This window comes from Notothenia coriiceps, unplaced genomic scaffold, assembly GCF_000735185.1.
Source record: "Notothenia coriiceps isolate Sejong01 unplaced genomic scaffold, NC01 NC01_scaffold00031064, whole genome shotgun sequence".
NCBI classification, from domain to species: Eukaryota; Metazoa; Chordata; class Actinopteri; order Perciformes; family Nototheniidae; genus Notothenia; species Notothenia coriiceps.
The window spans coordinates 1-11,834 of NW_011363765.1; the positions used below are offsets into that span (position 1 = coordinate 1).

The window sequence follows — 11,834 nt, forward strand, 5'->3', positions numbered from 1 at the left end:
AAAAGAAAAAATACATGAATAAAAATTACACGAATAAAAAGTTACAGTGCAGTTTAAGATATGAATAGCTCACACAGAAGTTCCACTTTACCGATGAACACAACGGTTCAGTTTCAATTAAAAGTAGCGACAAAAAGATAAGTCTTCAGCCTGGATTTAAAAGTAGTCAGAGTTGCAGTGGACCTGCAGGTTTCTGGGAGTTTGTTCCAGATATTTGGAGCATAATAACTAAACGCTGCTTTACCATGTGTAGTTTGGACTCTGGGGACAGAAAGCTGACCAGTCACACATGTCCACGTAAGGAGAAAATAATATCGATGTGTATCCCAGTTGCTTTGTCCTTCCTGAATGACGTTATCCAGGCTGCCTGTTTGTTGTGTGTTTAGTAACACTTGTCTAGGCGGATTTTGACAGAGCACTAATTTGAAGTGGTAAAGGATGAAGGGTGTGTCTTTGTGGCTGCCACTTTAGATGATGTTGACATTGAGACAGCGAGTTTTGTGTAAACCCAGGATATTTTTACAACGGCTTACAGGGATAATTTGAATGTTTTTAAGTGGTTTCGTATAAAAGGTATATCCATTGTCAGTGTATTAACTACAGTAGATGCCATAATACAGCTCTATTTAAAAGGGAACCATCTACTCTTTCACTAAATCCACTAAACTCCATTGAAAAATTAACAAACACTTTTGCCGGAGTCGCTGGTCCCACCTCTACCTCGATTGATTAGAGTTTGTGTTCCCCGTCAGAAATATAGACTTTATAGCTGTATTACGGCAAAATAAACATATTTAATACGCTCAATATCTTACACTTCAACTGATATTGAATTTCTTGATAGGCTTTTTTGTAGGTGGCTAAAATCTGTTTTGCTACTGCCACCATTCACAGCTTTGACGTGTTTTGGAAACATGGAAATTGCTTAGTTTCTGTGTAGTAACTCCTGAATTCTCCCCCAAACTGGGAGTGTGCCAACCATGTTCTTCAGTAAGTTATACACTGACTGAGGATTAGTACTTCATGCAAGTGCAATTTAAAGTATCCAGACCCTCGCATTTGTGTGTATCTCTCTTGTTGTCGCCTGTATGGATAGGATGATGAGACCGAGATAACCAGGAAGACATTCCATTTAGTCCCACACCACCCGTCTCCCCACAAAAGCTGACAGATGGGCTATTGTACCATGCACACGTTGTCACCATTGCAGAATGCATGCTCTGTTGAATTTGTAGCATTACAGATGCCTTTGTTTTTGTACGCGGGGGCTTTTGTAAATGAGGGATGTGACAACAAAAGAATGTTTCCATCTTGATTTTTCCATCTGTAGTTTATGGTTCTCCTTTGTGCCATTGAATCATTGGGTAATGATTGTTTACTCATTTCATGTTAAACATTTTATCTTGGCTGGCATTTTCACATTGCCAACAAAAAATGGAAGATTAAATGTAATGTCTGTCAACAGAGTGGCTTTTATAAGTGATTTCCCTTTCTTTTTTTCTACAACAGGACGCATGGGCCTCAACTTCCATCATCCTGGAGCAGAACACATCATGCCACTGAATAGTAAGTCATATTTTATTGTACTGCCTATCATCTTCTGTTCCATCTGGAATTCATCAGAATCGTCTCAGTTTTACGAATGAAAGTGTTGAAGTTGCTTTTGGTCCTTTGAAGGAATTAGGGAGTGGGAAATGTTTCTGCGGTGCGTTCCAATGAAACACATTCACCCCCTCACCACAGTGGGCCAGGTCAGTGATCATAGAGTGGTGCTGTGATGATGTACTTGTGTGGGCTAACTAGAAAGTAAGCATTGCAAGGAGCCATCAACATGTTTTGTTAAGCAGGATAGTCTCTACAATCACCAGAATTAAAAAGCTAAAGTTGCTGCACATCATCACCGCTAAGCTAAAGGCGGCTAGCGTTCGGTGTTAATATTATTAGTACATTTTGTTTCTTGGTAGCAACCGCCGTTTTTATGACTCGTAATGGCTTCGGACAATAACAAGTGCAGTATATACTGACGTATTTTATGTCCTGGACAAAACATGAAAATCTCTTCAATTTGTGTTACCTACATATCTTATTTCAGACGTATAATCTAAGACAATTTGAACAAAATAATTGACTTCAAGACGAGGCAACTGGATGTTGTAAAATGCTAAATCATTTCCAGGTTTCAGGAATCATTCCTGCAACATTCAATTTTAGACTAGGTTTTTGAACTGGCCACTATCAGCTCAATAACCAACATTTTTCATTAATAACTTCTGTGCCGCATCGTCATCGTCTTGTGTGAATCATCGTCAAAAAGGTTGCGACAACCAGATTTAGCCATTGTTTTTTTGTGTGACAAGATTAACCCTGCTGGGCACACCTGCCTACCCTTTGCCGAGGTCTGGATTCCCTGACACCGCAAACCTAGGGCAGACCTCTCAGCAATGGGGCGAAGCACGGTCGACCTGTGAATAGCACTTTCAAAAATACCCCAGCATGTAAGACTAGATCCCCCCCAACACAGCAGATGACCAGCAGTGACAGAGTCACAGAGTACTCAGGTCTTTACCCGATATGTTGCTACATGGATGCCACAAAGTTTTCCATCGACCTTCTAAATGCTCTTTATAGAGTGGTGTAGGATTGAGTTCTAAAGCCCGGAAATTACTAAGCATTTAACCTCCTCCGATTCTCACAACTTGAAGTTAACGCTTCTTTTTTTAATGTGTTTTTGTCTGAACGCAAGCTTCAGACATTTTACCATTTTGTTTCGCATAAAATACGTCAGTAAATTCCACACTCTTAAATGTCCGAAGCTTCTTTGTGTCATTAAAACAGTCTATGGTTTTTTAATGCATTTTTGGTTAGATGCCTGAAAATTGGTCTTTGGTTAAGACCTATACAGTCTATGGTTAAGACAAGCTAAAGAGCTTTTCGCATTTTGTTCTACAACATAAAATGTGTCTGTAAACACCCCACTGGTGATTGTCCGAAACTTCTGCACGTCATTTAAACTGCAGTCAAGTGACCAAATGAGACTACTACGTAAATGTCATCACGCAGAGCATTAACCACCTTTAGCTTAGCGCTATTGACATGAAGTCATGTGACCATGATGTAGTTTATTTATAGCTTAATGTTTGTTTATTACTTCTGCATTTATGCTTCAGCGACTATAAAAGTGCTGTTAATATGTGGAGATTATCCTGCTGAACAAAATGTGTAAGTATCATAAACGTGTGTTTGCCCCAGAGCTTATTTTTTTTCCGATGGAGCACTATGCTAACTTCCGGGTCTGCCTACAAAAGATGCGTCATCACTGCACCATTTATGTTTAGATTGGGTCTGGGTGTGATTTCTTAGGGTTTTAAACACCCATGTTTTGTCCATCTCCATTAATTAATTTAGGAGCTTTCATTTTTCTAGTCTTTTTGTTCAAACCTCAGCAAAATATCAGGGATGTCTGGACTGACTGGTGATCAAACCAAACCAGTGAAGCCCCTGTGTCCTCTTGCATGTTAAATCAGCCGACGGTGTGTGCAGTCGGATAAAGGCAGAGGATATCCAACATAACAATAACTTTCTCCCTGAATCTTGACAACAATGGTGCTCCTCCTCATTGTTCTTTTCATCGTCTGCATCCCCTGAGAACATGTCCCGGAGTGATTTCCACTGTTCTGTCATGGTATTGCTCTCAGGCAGATCCTCCAAATCTGTCAGAGCAGTTCTCCTCCGCTGTAGCCTGTGATGTGTGCAGACAGGGAATCTTTGGTTTCTCCTATAAAGTGTTTTACTCTGTTTCTCCTTCATTTGGTCCCATTAGCTTTGAGGCTTCACGCTGTGAGAACCCTTTAAGGGCCTCGAGTTTCTCCGGATGGTGTTAGCACTTGAAGTGAAGAAGAAAGAGTGTAGTATAGTAAGTGAAGGTCCTTCATTCAGATGTATTGGTGTTGTTCACTTGACAGCTTGGTTGAAGTGTATGAAGCTTTGAAGCCAAGACCTCAAACTCATCATGCCCAGAGGAATTACCCAAACATTTTCTCCCTCACCCAGACACCACACGGCTTATAGTTGGTGCTTATCAGTGGTTTAAAGTAACCAAGTACATTCACTCAAGTACTGTACTTAAGTACAATTAGGTACTGAGGTACTTTATTTGAGTATTTCCATGTTATGCTACTTTGTACTTCTACCCCAATACAAATCAGAGATACAAAGTGTACTTTGACTCCATTACATTGCTGTAGTACCTTGAGTTACTTTGCAGATATAGACTAACGATAAACAACATATGATCAACACTTAAACAAGACTTTAGTTACAACTAGATTAAACTCACATGACTCAGCAGAAAATAAAGTAATTCAAATTAGCTGCCACTTTCCACGTAAGCACATCAATAATTATGATCAAAACATATAATATACAGTATAAGATTGCGAACTCGGCCATTCTGCACAATGATTCATTTGACTTTTGGTACTTTGAGTATATTTTGATGCTAATACTTTTGTACTTTTACTTGAGAAACATTTTGAATGCAGGACTTTCATTTTTAACAGAGTATTCCTACACTTTGTTATGTCTTTACTTAAGTACAATATCTGAGTACTCTTTCCACCTCTGGTCCTTATTCTTAACCCTCACTTTTCCCTTTCCTCCTTTCCCTCATTGGACTGTTTCCCACATTACCCTTTCTTAATTTTGCCCTGGTTGCTAGGTGACTTTGTTTCTGGCAGACGGTGAGAGGGCAACAGAGAGGCTGGTTTAGTTTGTTTTTTTGGGATTGGACAGCTAGATCTTTTTTAATGAAAACATAGCAAGGGAGAAGAGGCTCAGAGACAATATATTCCCGAGAGAAGCCAGAGAGACGAGTTACACAATGGGCCTCTCACAATGAAAAGGCCCAAATTGGTTTTTGAGGTGATGAGTCTGCTTTGTGACTGATGCGTTTAGAGGACCCAGAGGATCTATTCCCCTCCTGCTGTTTGTTTGAATTTGCCCTGTCTTAAGGCACATTTTGTCTCCAGTGTGGCTTGAATTAGTGGCACAGCAGATTCAAATTACACATGTTTGTGAGAAGATTTTAGAGAAACCCTCAAACACAATCCTGAAACAAGATTTGTGATGCCCAATATGTGTTTTTTATCATCATACGTGAAAAACACTTTGGAAAATAACTTTAAAGTCCACTTACTATCGTCTTCTTGAGCTTCAAGTGAGCATACAAGTCTTTTTTAGTGGATGGAGTTTGCTCAGTTGTCATCACATGACTTAAGAATAGAGTGTTTGGCACACGATAATTAACAGGTGATTGTAAATGGGGGAAGACAGTAACATGTAATGAGCACAATGGGGGGACAATTTAAAACATTCACTTAATACCTCTGGCTGAAGCTTTCAACTGCAGCTCCTGGTCTTCCTCTGTAAATGAAAATCGCTCATTTGACATCACGTGACCTAGGTTTTAGAAAGTTTGGCACCCAATACTAGGTGGTTGTATATGTGGGAAAACAGAAACGAGCTATTGACCGCAATGGGAAAAAAACATCATCATTCAAAATCAGCTTACTAGCTTTTACAGAAGCTTTCAACTGCAGCTCTTGGTCTTCCTCAGTAGATGGAGATTGCTCATGGGGATTTAAGTAAGTTGTTTATTTGGCAGGTGGACACTCAGTTGTTATCTTTATTTCCTTGGACTTCGTTTAATTCAGGGCATTGACACATCAGCATTTTATCCCTTCAGCCTTACAGAAAGTGAGAGGTCAAAGATCAATGTAGAGCAGACATAATCAATCTCCAGACAATGACTTGGCATTTTTTCTTGATTTTTCTGCCAAATCTTTTCTCTCCCTCTTAAAGATGTTGCCATAACTATTCGTGCTGTAACTGCACAAAACTGCACCAGTCATAAAATGTCAATACATATAAATAAATTATAAAAAAAGATCCGTTCAGCCATGCCATCATCATATCCTGCTCTCCATTGCCCCCCCCTCTCTCTGCATGTTACCCTCCCCTCTTTAAAGCCCTGTGGCTCTCTCCTCTCCTGTGGGAAGTTTCCACTCACACCTGGCCTGCCGTACCCAATCTGAGAGCTAGCTTTAATACTTCACCGAGGCCATGATAATGACTAACCTGCTTTACCTTGGGTCCTGCATGCACTCCTCTTTATAGCCTCATTTGTGAATATTCACAGCAGATTATCACGGATGTGAGCAATTACAGGTTCATTAAACCCAGATTAGGATCTCTGGCCATGGCTGTGTCGCATAATGCTGCTAAATATCCGCACCGTTTCCGTGGCAAAACCTCACCTATCGTGCCACACTCCCCCAGCATCTGCCGGCAACTGTTGCCAAGGCAGGTGCAGCAGGTTTACCGTGGGCGGGTGCCAGGCGGTGATAATCACCCCCCCCTCCCGAAGCTTAGGTGTAGCCATCTGTGGTTTCTCTGTTGCCGTAGAGATGTTCTCGGTTTTGGTTTACTTCCACAAAACCCATGTCTCTGTATCTTTTTTCCTCCCCCTGTTCCTGTCCCAACCCTGTGTCTTCTCCCTGTCTCCCCCCCTCCCCCCCCCATGTGCTGACAAGCAGCCCGGAGCTATGGCCGCAGAAGAGGTAACATTTTCTCGGGGGGGTTCTGCTTGCCACGCCGTCTCCGAGGGGGGGGGGGGGTTTTATCGTGGTGTAACCATGTGCTTTTCCTCTGTGCTGTGATTGAATGGAATCATGTTAATTTTGACACAGTTTTTCACATTGTGCATTTAATCAAGATGGGGCGAGGTTCACTGAAATCTGTCTGTGTAAATGAACTTGGTTTGCTTGATGGTGAGAGGGAACACAATTCTGAATTACAATTTCCTTTTCTCTCTATTCTGAGTCAGTGTTTCGGCCGCAGTGTTTATTAAAAACACAATAGGGCAAACAAGGGATGCAAATACATCCCATTTTACATAACAGAAGCTTACAATAAATTAAAAACACATGATCTGTTTTTGCTCCTTTCTCAACCAAATCAAGCCTTTTTAAATGTTAAAGCATGTTTAGTTGGGGTTGTTCTGAAATCAATCTGGAGCGCTTTAATGAACAATTACGCTGACTCAGAAGTGATTCATCATCTGAATGGCAAAAGATGGGTGCTTCCAACGTGGCTCATCTCTTGATTTGTGCATTTTGACTAATTCTGTCTTTCTTCAGCAAGGAGGGAATCTGCCATGTGACTTGTAAGGTCACCGCAGTATTGGGTATAGGAGACAGAAGTTAGATTCATAGCTTTGTGATTGCTATCATTCAAATGTTATCCCTGCTAAAGAAAGAGAGACAACTGCATAGAACATGCATATTATGTTTGGACAAGCTACAACACCATCGAAAGATCCACTTAAATATTGACCAAATATACAACTGTTGTGACATTTCAAACTTCCGAGCAATTTCCCCTATGTGGAGGGACGTGAATTTGACATTGTAACTTGATTTCACCACAACAAACATGAACATATTATCACTGGGGACCATCATGTATCATATCAGAATTATGAAGGTAATCTCTACTTCCAAACTGATTCTGCCATATAAATAGTTTGCAGTATTTCATTAATTAATCTGTAACCCTCTCTCCCTTTCTTTCCTTACCCACTCTTGTACCTCTCTTTCTTCCCCCTGTTATCCCCGTCTCTCTTCCTGGTGTCCTTCTCTTTTCCTCTCTTCCTAGGCCGTTCCTGTCTTTTTCCCTTTGAAGATGGTTTCCTGGACGACGGTCACGGTGACCCCTCTTTGACCCCGGGCCTGAACTCGCCGACCCGCTGCCAGAACGGAGAGAGGATGGAGCGCTACTCCAGGAAGGTCTTTGTCGGAGGCCTCCCCCCTGACATAGATGAAGGTAAACAGAGGATCGTTTTCCATGACTAATCCAGCGAACGCTCCTCAGCTAACTTCAGGCTGCTTTAGCTCCTGCCTGCTGTAGATGTATACTAATAAGGTATAGTACATTTACACTGGAAGCCTCACAGTGCACCTTGTTATTGGCTTTTTGCTGCTAACAGTTACCCTCAAGTATTTGAAAACTACTCAAAGCACTCCTTATTGAGGACATTCTTTCAAGATATTAGTCTAAATCCCTCAGCTTAAAGTCAGTATTTTTTTTAATTAGGTTTTGGTCAGATTCCCAAAAAAGGGTCTGTTGTTGACACAAACGTAATAAATATTCATGTTTTGTTTTACAACATAAGATAAGTCAGTACTGTAAATCCCCGACTCAGGATTTTCTGAAGCTTTTTACTTAGCCTTGCCTTGTCTTAAAAACAGTGGTCGCTACAAGCGGCTAAATTAGAATGGTGAACGTCATCACACCGAACATTAGCTTCCTTTAGGTACCTAATAGCATCACTATATGAGTGTCACTATATCACTATATGGGTTTGCTGTACAATTTGAAACGTCTAAAGGCCCTGACACACCAAGCAGTCACCAGAGAACTCGCTGACGCCGACTGTTGCGTCGGTGTGTTCTCCTGCGTCTTGGCTATGTGTTGCACTGGAACACACCGCAAAGACTTCAGCCAAGCACGTACGAACTGCGCATGCGTGAGTGGCAATAACTCTCCTTACCAGCAGGCGGCGGTAGTGTGTATTCATACAAACAACAAATAACGTGGGCTTTCCGTTTTCACTCTCGTCTATCAAAAAAATGTTTCGTGCGGTACTGGAGCTATCAGCCATTGGAGTGTTGCTTGTGGAAGACATTCTCAAGCAACCGTTTCACTTCTCATGCACTGATTCGCTAGCTGAACAGCCAATCAGTGATTTCTTTGTCCGACTGCCTGTGGCCGACGCACGGCCGATTCAACATGTTGACAGTGCGGGACACACCAAATTGAGTTTGGGCGACAGGGCACGCTTTGTCGTCCGACTAACGAAAACGGCCGATTTCGGCCTGGTGTATCCGGGCCTTTACATCTAAGTATCTTCATGTGCCAGAGAGCCTATTTCCTGCAATATTCGGCTGAAGTCTTTGCGGTGTGTTCCAGTGCGACACATGGCCAAGACGCAGGAGAACACGCCGACGCAACAGTCGGTGTCAGCGTCGGTGAGTTCTCTGGTGACTGCTTGGTGTGTCAGGGCCTTATCACTAAAGACCCTGACACACCAAGCAGTCACCAGAGAACTCGCTGACGCCGACGGCGTGTTCTCCTGCGTCTTGGCCATGTGTCGCACTGGGACACACCGCAAAGACTTCAGCCGAGCACGTACGAACTGCGCATGCGTGAGTGGCAATAACTCTCCTTACCAGCAGGCGGCGGTAGTGTGTATTCGTCATTCAAAAGAGGCAACAACCGGAAGACAGAGAAGAAGAACAGACTACGTGATTTAAACAAACAACAAATAGCGTGTGCGTTCCATTTTCACTCTACAACGAGAAGCTCATGGGGCTTTCCCGAACCTGTGTCGAGAGCTGGAGCAAAATGAAATCTCAGATTTGCCTTCTTAATAGTTTGTTTGGGTCCCTCACTTCCGTTTCACTTCTCATGCACTGATTCGCTAGCTGAACAGCCAATCAGAGTGATTTTTTTTGCCGACTGCGCGCCGAATCGGCGGGTTTTCGGCCAAAAAGGCGTCGGCCCGGCAGAAAAGACACGACGGTGCGGGACACACCAATCTGAGTAGGGCGTGTCGACGCTCATCATCGGCCTGACGCCCACCGACGCCGATAATCGGCCTGGTGTGTCCGGGCCTTAAGACTCTTCTTTCTGAGGGGGACCACAGGGGGGTCCAAGCTCAGTGTTACAGGGGGCACTGGTCCTTGTTGACCCCCCCCCCACCAGAACTGCCCATGGTCTCTACGCTGTTAAACGAGCACATGATGCACAATACATGCCCTTAGCTGGCTGAAAGATTCATGAGTTTCCACGGCACGAGTCTGGATGTGCCCGGCCCGTGTTTCTATTTAATGCAGCCCCTGGAACACGGCAGAAGATAGAAGCGGGCCTATCTCAGCAGAGTGTGTATCTGAGTGTGTTTCTCCATATAGTCTTTGAAATGCATATTACATGAGTATCTTATCATGTCATGAAAATAACATTCAAGTTTCCTCTTGCATTTCCTTCGTTTTACAGATGAGATCACCAACAGTTTCCGTCGCTATGGGCACCTGGTGGTGGACTGGCCCCACAAAGCGGAGAGCAAGTCCTACTTCCCACCTAAAGGTACGGACACATTCTCAGGGCATTATCTGTGTTTTCCCATCACACATCAAAGTCTACAGCAATAAATATCTCCTCGGGTGCTTCTCCATTTTTAAGTTTTGTAAAGAATCGTGTTACGCAGGATTCGTGAACCAAGCTGGGCCACCATGGAGGTGTCTGTTTATCTGAGCGAACCGCTGTTGTCATCTCACAGAAACACACACATAGTAACCATTGACTCTGTAGCTGCGAAAGTCAAAGAAATAAACCAGAAAATTAACTCCAAATAAAACTGCCGCTGAGGCACCAGATAACTGATCTTTGCAGGGAAAAACCGAAGTCCAGGCAAGAATATCCTTTTTTTCATTTTATGTCAATAACAAAAGAACAAAGAGTTGACATTCTTTCCTTCAGCCTTCCTTCTTTCACCCTGGTAGAAAAACATTTGCCAATACTACCAATATCACCTGTCTCCGATACATACAACACGAGGTGCCCAAATCGTGTCTATCGTTTCTACAACAGAGTTTATATTTAGCCACGCCTTCTTCTGCATTAGCGTGATTGCATCATGGAAGTATAAGGAGAACACTAGAACACTAAATAAAAGGTTCATTTAAACTAACGGCAAGAACATCTATTGTTATCTAATAAATAATATAAATCAAAATATAGCTCATACCGACTCCTAACTGGCTTTCAGAATAGAAAATAAATACTTTAAATAGATTGAAATAGTCCTTCTTCCTCATGGTCATCTTGTGTCCTTTCCGTAGAATGTATAACAAGTGGACATCGTCCCCAAGTCATCCAATATCATGCTGTATTGAAGAAGACTTGAAACTAACATTTATGATCGTTCATTAATTGGACAATTGTTTACTGAGGTAATAAATCAGGTGAGACATAGGATACTTTCTTGGATTGTTATGATAGAGTTTCAAGTTTACATTTTCTCAACTCGAAATATTTAAAATTTCTGTAAGAAAGAAATTCTCGTATTGCTTCCTCTATTACGTCTTCTTCTGCCTAGAGTTCTGACCCAAAAAGTGTTTTGGTAAAGTTTTGTCAGGCGATCAGAGCTCGTCTACATCCCTCCCTCTGGCCCAGGAGCTGCTGTGTGTCATATTAGGAAAGCTATTAAAGAAGCTCTGGAAATATCTGACATTCCATAGGCAGATGGTAATACGCTGCATCTGGAGAACCTGCCGCCAGTTTCTCCCCCACTCTCATTTTTCAACATCCCTTTTTTATTTATTTTTTTAGCTCCGGAGGATTATTTTGAATAGGCTTGACTCTACTAATATCCTAAGCCCGAGGGGAAAAAATGCAGCATCCTTTTAGGGGAATGAATGAGCTTACGGCAGCTGGAGAACACCGTCATGTAAGGCGCGGGGGGGGGGATGAAAGGCACGTGGGACTGGTGATCTGGGTAGACTTCATTTCGCCATAACTCCATAGGACCTGATGAAGTGTCCTGTTTATATCACCATCCATATTAACTGGCATTGGAGCTGGACGGATGCCTGGTGCCAGAGTTTTTAGCGCTAATAGCTTCAGGTGTGTGTGTGTGTGTGTGTGTGTGTGTGTGTGTGTGTGTGTGTGTGTGTGTGTGTGTGTGTGTGTGTGTGTGTGTGTGTGTGTGTGTGTGT

At 42.5% G+C, this 11,834-nt stretch overlaps 1 protein-coding gene across 1 annotated transcript in view; it reads left to right on the forward strand.

Moving 5' to 3' along the window:
- The first annotated feature begins 1,451 nt into the window (after positions 1-1,451).
- The window catches only part of cpeb3 (cytoplasmic polyadenylation element binding protein 3), a 29,711-nt gene continuing 19,328 nt past the window's right edge, over positions 1,452-11,834 (forward strand). The window contains exons 1-4 of the mRNA XM_010787706.1: positions 1,452-1,566; positions 6,594-6,617; positions 7,714-7,881; positions 10,114-10,203. Coding sequence (XP_010786008.1) covers positions 1,452-1,566; positions 6,594-6,617; positions 7,714-7,881; positions 10,114-10,203 — 397 coding nt within the window. The remainder of the gene's footprint in view (positions 1,567-6,593; positions 6,618-7,713; positions 7,882-10,113; positions 10,204-11,834) is intronic.